Source organism: Primulina eburnea, chromosome 4 (genome assembly GCF_022965805.1).
Source record: "Primulina eburnea isolate SZY01 chromosome 4, ASM2296580v1, whole genome shotgun sequence".
In the NCBI taxonomy this organism is placed as follows: Eukaryota; Viridiplantae; Streptophyta; class Magnoliopsida; order Lamiales; family Gesneriaceae; genus Primulina; species Primulina eburnea.
This window is the reverse complement of record NC_133104.1, coordinates 1,022,894-1,031,687: the sequence shown is the minus strand read 5'-3', so window position 1 is coordinate 1,031,687 and position 8,794 is coordinate 1,022,894. Positions and strand designations below refer to the sequence as shown.

Here is an 8,794-nt window from a genome sequence, read left to right as displayed (position 1 = left end):
AGATGAGTTCAGCAGATGAAATGTGGGAATCTTTGGTGATGGGTTCTCCGCAGATGGAGCGGATCGACGAAAGGGCTGAGGAATTCATAGCCAAGTTCCGAGCCGAAATGCAGAATCAAGAGACGTTGGCTCGTTATTTGTAGCATCCAATGAAGTCTTTGATATGTGTGGTCTCTTTTCTTTGTCTATTTCCTTTCGATTTTTGCATCTATTTTATATCTTATTTTTGGTGTGACACTAGCAAAGATGATTTGGGTCTATGTTATTGATCAATTGTAGCATAAAACAATACCGAGTAAATTCAGGAGTGAGCCACAGTAGCAAAACATTAAAAAACAAAAAAGACACAAATGTTTTTACAATCCTCACCCATAGTTTAGAGCCACTTCTCTTTCCCAGGAACCAAGAAACGCCCACATCTCCAAATTATAACTCCTCCGAATTCCTTTTTTCGGATTTTTCTCGAGCCTCTTATCGAATCTGAAACTTCAATGTAAGAAGTCCTTCATGGGATCATCATGGTGGATCCTCTTCATCCTGTATGCCTCCATGTCTTCTGGAGTAACCTGTGGTGTACATGTATAAAATATTAATCATTTGAGGTGAAATTCTAATTAAACAATGTAAATATGTGTTCGCCATTTTACCGTACAATCTACTTAGCAAACCTTGGGAGGTAAATGCATGGGAATTTCACATGAAAGATTGGTATTATTTGAAAAAAAATTATGATAAGATAAACATACCTCATCGTTCCACTTGACATTATATTTTCGTTTCCTTTCATCCCTCTCTTCTCTCCTCCTTTCATCCTCCTAAACAACAGTTGGATATTTCATGTTACTGATGAAGAAGCAATCAAAAGTTTGAGGAAATATAGAACATTTATGGCAAATAATAAAAGGATTGCGGAGATATTTTAAGAACCACCACTGCGACATCTGAACTTTAATTGTACCACATATAAAGTAACAGCTGTTGCACAGGAATAGAACTCGATGGCAAGAATTTCACCTTCTGAAGTGCTTCAGCAAGTTTCTTCTGGTCTAGAACTAAATCATCAGGTACTTCAGATCCCCACGCAGCAAGCCTTTTCTCCTCAGCTGTTGAAGCTGTTTCTGAATTACAATAGCAAAAAAAAAAAAGAAAAAAGAGAGTCAAAATCCAAACCAAAATCAAAATCAAACCAGAGTTTATTTCTTAATTAGCTGAAAGTTTATTAAGAGAGTGATAATTACAGAGGGAAGATAAATTAAGGTCATGCTTGGTTAGTGTTTAGAACGATAGTGATTTCTAGTTCTTTGAAGAAGAAAAAATGTGTTCTGCATCGCAATTTTTCAAGAAGCTTTCCTCAATAAGGTCAAATTTTAAAATTTTGTTTTGAATTTATGATCATCCCACAAGGGAAGCAATAATCAAAAGTAAACAAAATAAATATGAGCCTGTGCCACTCGTTTTTGTTCTAGTTATTACGAATAATGCATGGTAGAAAACCCCAACCTTCAGAAGCCTCTTTGCGAGCAATATTAGCTTTCATAAGATCTGCAGCAGCTTCAGCTGCTTCAATACCAGCAGCACCAGTACAATAGCTATTTCTAACTGTCTGCTGGCAACATACATAACCCCATTGGTGATCCTTCCACCAAGAACCCCAAACACTGGTATGGTTATTGATGCAAACATCCTCCTCATACTTACTCTTTGGAAGAGATGCCTCCTACAAAGATCAGGTACTGAAAGGTTAGACTCCCGTTGAAGGGATTCCTCCCTCACATAACAGTTGTTCAATCAAACACCGGGAGAATTAGTACAAAAGTTTCATATTAATACACTTCATTATCTAATCAATGTTAACATTGTTAATCAAAATACCAATAAAAATTGTTTAAAAAAAATTTAATTGGTGACAGATATTTCACAGGACCACAGCAAGACAGGAGATTAAAATAAACACACAAAGCACACCAACCATCACCATAAAATACAAGCACGGAAATATCATAGAAACTTAAAGGATCGTGGAAGATTAAAACTCATTGCCGAAAATTCAACTGGCCACAAATCCAGAGGATAACAGAACGAGGAAAGCAAACATGCAAGCTTAAAATGAAAAATCTTGATGCCCATGAGATATTAGTTCATTAACTCTCAAAATCTACACGCAAGTACACAGAAAAATGAAAACGAGCTCATAAACCTGGTCAAAGAATACCAGAGAATATTATGAATCCTTACCTGGCCTTTAATAATTCGACCAGCACGATCGTATTCGACCTCTCTTTCACTTTGACCAAGCAAAAGCTCCCGTGGGAGCTTGTCTTCTGTAGCAGCATTGCCATACTTCTCCATGATAGTGTCTTTATTTTGAAACTTCAACTTCTCCTTATTAATCTTGAAATTTTTATAAAGCAGTTCAGCTTGTGATGGAGCCGCTTGCAAATGGACATCATGACCCTTGTCAAATGCTTCCCAAGCATGAACATTGAGCTGCTTAAACTCCAAAGCTTGACCGCTGACTCTATGATGATTGTCTCCCTAAAATATTTGTAAGCCGAAACAGTCATCTCGTTAACACATATAAAGTACCAAAAACAAATCAATCTCACTATTTGAACAGCTACTTTAATTACCGTATAAAACTTTTCATTAGGATCCGTATCTGGAAGAGGATCCTCACGCATAGAACGAGTTTTGGGGTCATAATGAGCAGAGTTAACATCAAGATTGAGAAGATATTTTGCAGTATCCTCACGAATACGTAGGTTCCTGTTAGAAAACAAATGTGAATAGACGAACAATTTACATTTCAATAGACAATATAAAAGATGTGTTTCAGCAGAAACCCATATTAGAGGCGATAGAGACAATTCCAGAAGGAATTTTTTAGTTTCCCACTCGAATTCAAGCACGTGTAGAAAAAATATTAGGAGTGTGCAAACTTTAAATAAAATAGGAGAATGCTAGAGATCATAGTAAACCTAACAGTTCCTGTGCTTCCTCCACCAGTAGTACGCACACGCTTCTCGACCTTAGCAAAATCCATTTGCTTGCTCTCGTCTACTTTGGCCTCATCAACTTTCAGATCATCTTCATTGTCTTCATCATCACTAACGTCATCTTCTTCATTATTTTGATTGTTATTTTTCTCCTCCAACTTTTTCAGCTGTTGTCCCTTTAAATACTTGTGTCTTGCTTCATCCCTAGCTTCATACCTCTGGACCACATGTTCAAAAGATGCTGCATCATAACCATTCCAACGGTCTCGTTTTCCATCATAATCAAGCTCAAAGGTCTCTATTTTCTCATCGGGGGCTATATTTTTGCCAGTCCACTTTGCTCCCATTTTGCGGGGCCTTTCCACGCAAGCCTTCTTATCGTGAGTCATAGCTCCGCAGCTGTAGGAATCACATAATTAGTATACCAATGGAACCATTAGAGCAATATGGGTTAGAACAAGATGATGCTTAAATATGAGGAACCATGGAGCACAAACTAGATGCACAAGCATAACTGTAACACAGTAGATATCACGGATCCTTAAAAAGTAGTGTAACATTCACTTATCATTCAAGTTCTACAGAAAAATAAAAGAAAGAAAAAAAGAAAAAGAAAGCATTGCAAGTAAATATTCCACGTAAAATATTTTTAAAACTGTGCAAAGGTAAACTATTCCAAGTAAATTAGAGCTAAAGACTCTGGATTCTGTGTCAGGGATGACTAATCACTAATTTTTCATCTTACATCTAAATTCCTCCACCTTAGAACATGACCATTTGCATTCACATTGGAAAAATGAACATGATCGGAAGGAAAGATGCACCACAATATATCGTTGATAAGAAGCATGATACCATGGAAACAAGAAAGGATTGCGGATCAACCACAGATTCAAGAATACACACATACACACACTCTCTATCTCTCTCTCTCAAACAATTCATACAGATACATAGACAAATAAAGTGGTGTACTTTTCACAAGCGCCCTTCCTGAACTTTTCAGCTTGAAAAGTCTTAGCACCTCTATCATACCAACCGTTGGTATAATTTCGATCCAGTTTCCACTTCCGTTGATGTTTCAAACTCTAAAAAGACAACAAAGAGAAGAACTTTGAGAATGTCACAGTTCCAGGCTAACAGATGCAACACAAAACTGAGCAATAAAATAAACCAGTAACGTACCGGCCTCTCTGCATTCAAATACCAAGGAGCCGAAGACATATACTGTGGAATGTGAGGGTTGATTTCTTTCCCATCCTCATCCAACTCAGCAGGTGCAAGCCCTGCTTTCCGCGCCTCTTCTAACTCAAGCTGTTTCCTGTGATCCTCCCTCGACTTAAACGACACTGCAATTCGCAATTGGATACAAAATTACGTTAAAAAAAACCTATCTGGCAGATAATTATGAAACAAGGCTGGTAAACGAACATAATCATACAATCCTTCATTCCAAATCAAGAATCGGGAGGTCAAATTGATTGAATTTTAGGGGGATAAATTACCTGAAGCAGTAGCCATGGCTTTGTTGCCTCACCAATCGAACGAATTGAGATAAAATTTTGGAACCCTAGAAGAGAAAATCGAAACTCGAAAGAGGGACTATCGAATGACGAAGAGATAAAGGCGGTGACTCCCCTTGTTCCGGAACAATTATTAAATTCTAATTATATCCTCTTATATTTATTCTCCGGTGGCCCCCCAACTTTCTTTATTCTCAAACCGACCTATATTCGAGTATAGGATTTTATTAATTAAATTAAAATAATAAAATTTATATCATATTTCTACTTATTTGAGCATGGGATTTTATTAATTAAATTAAAATAATTTTAAAATGCATGCATTAATATATTTTACTTAGTCTACGGAGTATTAAATTAATTAAAGATATTAAAAGATGATATAGTTGTATTAATATGTTAGGATAAAACACTTTATTTTCATATAAGGGATTAAATTTAAAGTTCATTATTTCATAACTCAAAAATATTTTAATGTTGGATTTGACTTGAACTAGAGTTTAAATAAAAATTGAATTATTTCGATTGTTCAAAAGTTGGAAACATATGTCAAATGCTTTAAATTCAGGAACACCGGTTTTCGGAAAACCGAGGTTGTTGGTCGTTTTTTCTTGTAATGGATCAAAGCTGAGAAAATATAATGTGACGTCATAAAAGCAAGTGAGCAATATATGCTCTACAGAAATTGCAAGACAAATCCGAGCGTGGAATTCCGTGGGCCGCAAAATTACTAACAACGTACGAAGGAAACTGAGGTTCTAGCATTACATTACAAGGTTTCTAAGATTACATTATGATGTAAAACGACATCTAGCCCCATCAAGAAACCGATCCGTGTGCCACCCCTTAGCCCGAACTTCTGATAGAAACGATGGAAACACGCCATCCATCCTATCGAAAGCATCTGCCAACACATTCTCGCTCTGCATATTCGACGAATTTTCAATATCTGCCGCGTATGCAGCGACTAACCATCCTCTCAATGCGTCTTCACCAGTGGCGCTGTGCTCCAATATCAAGTCTGTCCATTTCGGTCCTAAGCTAAGTATAAATCTTTCGTCGGGGAATCTTTCTTTGACATGGTGTAGCTCGGAAGGCTTGAGAACCTCGTGTATAGCTCTTCCTATCTTAACATTGCCAGCTTCCTCTATTAGTCGTCCAGGGAATAAGAGATCTTCTCGATACCTCAAATCAGCCGGACTAGAAACTCTACCAGTCTGGTTTAAAATCATCAAAAGCTTAAGTTGTTGAAGAAACAGATTTGGTTAAATTTTCAAGCTTGTTCGGTGCTAAACCTTTAAAAAGTCGGCAACAATCATAGCGGTTCTCTGCGGATTGAGTGTGTTGATTGGAGTCGCTCGCATCTCTTCGCTGACACAATATACATGTATCAAAGACAGGAATGGTCCGACTATCAACTGCAAGATGCTCAGAATCATAAACAACCATCATACAATGTCATTTGAAAGTGGCATAGCACAAATGATACCACTCATCCCACAAAATCAAATAAATCTACTGGAGAACAGCTAGATATTTCGTAAAAGTTCTTGAGGGAGTCCCGAAAATGCAATAATGTAATAACAAGCTTAAAAAAAGAAGCAAATTTGTAGCTATATTGACTGTGAACGTCCGTACAACATCACCACGATAAATTCTTCTTTCCTTCATCTTCACCAAAAATGAGAATTACGACCAACAAACATAAGATGTTCTTTTTCAAGTGACCAGTAACTTGTCCATAACAATTATCTGATAACCATCATGGCACCCCTTAATTTTCCTAGTCCATGCCGTTTCTATAGAACCTTTACTCTCATGATTATCGTCTCTTCATGTGTGTTTAAGGTCAATGTAAGCCAACACCATTCTGATTTCTAATTATACCTAATATGATCCGTTCAGTGTTACGATATTACTAAAAGCAAACATTATAGCAGCTTTAGCATCTTAGTTGCCTTTATTCCTGCATCTTATACATAACTCCAACTATATATTATACAAGAGCACATCAGAGAGTAATTATCTGAATTGAACGAAAAAATGTAAAATCTTATAATTACAATTGCTTCTTTCAAAATATGTGAATAGAACACCAATATTTTCTAGAAGCCACTGGAACCAAAACACCACTCTGCCAACCCATTCAACCATACAAAATGTGAATCTATAACTTTCCAATCATTTTTTTTTTTGGTAAATATGAACTAGATCAAAAACCTAGAAGCAATTTGGTTGATTTACTGTTTCTAAACATAATATTAAATTTAGAATAGTTGGATCTCAACAAGAGATGGCAACTATATAACGGACGACAAGGAAAGTACCTTTCCCTTCATAGATGAGCAAATTGTGGATGCTAACTGAATTCCCACCCCTATTCCAAAAACATTGCACAAAGTGGAAATGGCTTCACCTTTAGCAAAAAGATCGCTGAGATTTCCCTCTTTTGCAAACGAAGAATAAATGGGCAGTCTAGTTGCTCTTGCAGCAACAACGGCCATTCCCTGATAAAATGAGAATAACATTCCTAGTGTCTTAAACAATCTCAAATGAATTTAAAGGCACGAGAACACTTTATTCTTTGCCTCACTTAAAAACCAAATATACTTGTGTAGCAAATATTTGACCCACCTTAGCGAAATTACCTAGTCCAGCCATTTCAAGAAATAACTGAGGGCATAAAGGGGAAAGAACTTCCAGACCAGCACCCAAATCATACAGAACATCAGCTACAAGTAGGAAAATCCATTTCTATCAATCATCTCGTAGACAGCTAGAAAACTTAAAACAAGATTTCAGAACAAACCCAAAATTCTCCAGCTTTTCGGCTCCGAGTCCATTCTTGCACCCAAATTGCTGCATATGAGCTTCCCAACATGCTGCATTCCATCTTTTAATATCTGCACTCGACCAACGCAATATAACAAAGCCATAATTTAAAAAACAAGCTTAGGCAACTTCACTAATTTGTCCAACAAATAAAATCTTACCCAACCAACAGCAGTAGCTTGTGCTGGTGTAGGTCTCAAGCCTGCAGCAAATAACAGTGACTGAAAGGGATTAAGACGTTAAAAAGTCCCTACCACAGTTGCAGCATGATAATTATTAAGAAATTGAAACGGTATTCATCATGACCTGTCATGCAAAATAATCACATAATAGATAATACTATCAGAAGAAGACCTGAGTTGATAATACAGATAATGTCGCGCTGGTGAAGTGTTGCAAGGCTCGAAATTGTGTGTATCTAAGAAATCCTTCGTTCACACTGTAAATATAGGATAGCCCAACTCAAAAAATAAATCATAACTTGTCGTACTTTAGACCCGAATCAAGCAGGATACAAAATGCAAGTTACCTATAAGGATATCCTGAAGGAAAAAACTTATTCAGGAATGATTCAACCACTCTACGGGAAGCTGGTCTTGCATCATCAACTATCTTCATCTGTGTACAGTTACCAAAATCTACTTTCAGGGCTAGGTATGATTTCTACCAAACAAAATACCTAAAAAGTATTCAGGCCAAATATCTAGAAGATGTAGGTCTAATTGTTTCAAGACAATAAATTTTGCCTCCAATACAAAAAGTCACCCTCTTGACTCTTCCGTTTCTATGAAGTTATAAAGAAAAACCCGAACATATGCTCGTAATTCAACACTTACAGAAAAGCAGCATCCACACAATACACAAAAAGAAGAATAATAAAAAATGAAATTACTCAGTTAGAACTAGCTCAAGGACATTCAATATCGAAAATTCAAAGGTAAATAACAATGGGTTCAGCATTTCTTCATATGAGTAGCTGTTATGGACTAGCAAGAACAACAAATGAACTGAAAATATTAGCTCACCGATAATCGTCCATCGGCTTCAAACTCAAAACGGCGGGACACAGAATCCGACATTTCAATCCAGTACACAGGTATTGGCCGCGTGGACTCCATTGAATCCTTCTTTAACATTTTAAAAATTTCCTGTACAAAAACCCAAAAAAAATGACTTCAAGAAACCGAAACAATGGTCACAGATAAAGAAGAGACGAGAGAAAAGTGAAAAAAGAGTATTTTTATTTGTTTATAAGGTAAGGAAAAAAATAATAATAAAGGACGAGTTTACTTAGAAAGAGACCGAAAAAATCATGGGTAGCGGGAATCGAAGGGCTCGAAGCCGCAGCTGCCGCCGGCAAAGTCGGGATTTCTCAAGTAGGCCGCGAGAGAGAATCGTACGGTGTGCTGCTATCTATAACTAGTACAGTATATAAAAGTATTT

The 8,794-nt window shown here is 36.8% G+C and overlaps 2 protein-coding genes across 4 annotated transcripts; both read right to left on the bottom strand.

Annotated features, from left to right (window-relative positions):
- Positions 1-243: 243 nt before the first annotated feature.
- Positions 244-4,661, bottom strand: LOC140830449 (pre-mRNA-splicing factor SLU7-like). The gene is made up of 10 exons (XM_073193771.1): positions 4,502-4,661; positions 4,182-4,345; positions 3,972-4,084; positions 2,979-3,395; positions 2,631-2,766; positions 2,236-2,535; positions 1,501-1,717; positions 1,015-1,118; positions 747-815; positions 244-566 (listed from the first exon to the last, which is right to left on the bottom strand). The coding sequence occupies exons 1-10, from the start codon at positions 4,515-4,517 to the stop codon at positions 489-491; spliced, it is 1,614 nt and encodes a 537-aa protein (XP_073049872.1). The 5' UTR covers positions 4,518-4,661; the 3' UTR covers positions 244-488.
- A 509-nt stretch (positions 4,662-5,170) lies between these two features.
- On the bottom strand, positions 5,171-8,774 carry LOC140830448 (protein root UVB sensitive 2, chloroplastic-like). Of its 3 annotated transcripts, none has more exons than XM_073193768.1 (10): positions 8,654-8,774; positions 8,377-8,499; positions 7,881-7,969; positions 7,706-7,790; positions 7,513-7,572; positions 7,329-7,422; positions 7,154-7,251; positions 6,847-7,026; positions 5,815-5,937; positions 5,171-5,736 (listed from the first exon to the last, which is right to left on the bottom strand). In XM_073193768.1, exons 1-10 carry the CDS (start codon positions 8,663-8,665, stop codon positions 5,311-5,313), a joined length of 1,290 nt encoding a protein of 429 aa, XP_073049869.1. In that variant the 5' UTR covers positions 8,666-8,774; the 3' UTR covers positions 5,171-5,310. The 3 variants fall into 3 exon arrangements, with proteins under 3 accessions (XP_073049869.1, XP_073049870.1, XP_073049871.1); XM_073193769.1 differs by having other exon boundaries at positions 8,642-8,771; XM_073193770.1 differs by lacking the exons at positions 7,706-7,790; positions 7,881-7,969.
- Between the last annotated feature and the right edge of the window lie 20 nt (positions 8,775-8,794).

Excerpts from the sequence above, each read along its gene's own strand:
- LOC140830449 (XM_073193771.1), bottom strand. Across the intron at positions 1,718-2,235 it reads GTCGAATTATTAAAGGCCAG|GAGGCATCTCTTCCAAAGAG; the intron begins GTAAGGATTCAT and ends TGATCTTTGTAG. Across the intron at positions 1,119-1,500 it reads TCGCAAAGAGGCTTCTGAAG|AAACAGCTTCAACAGCTGAG; the intron begins GTTGGGGTTTTC and ends ATTGTAATTCAG.
- LOC140830448 (XM_073193768.1), bottom strand. Across the intron at positions 7,791-7,880 it reads CCTTCAGGATATCCTTATAG|TGTGAACGAAGGATTTCTTA; the intron begins GTAACTTGCATT and ends CTATATTTACAG. Across the intron at positions 5,938-6,846 it reads GCTCATCTATGAAGGGAAAG|TTGATAGTCGGACCATTCCT; the intron begins GTACTTTCCTTG and ends AGCATCTTGCAG.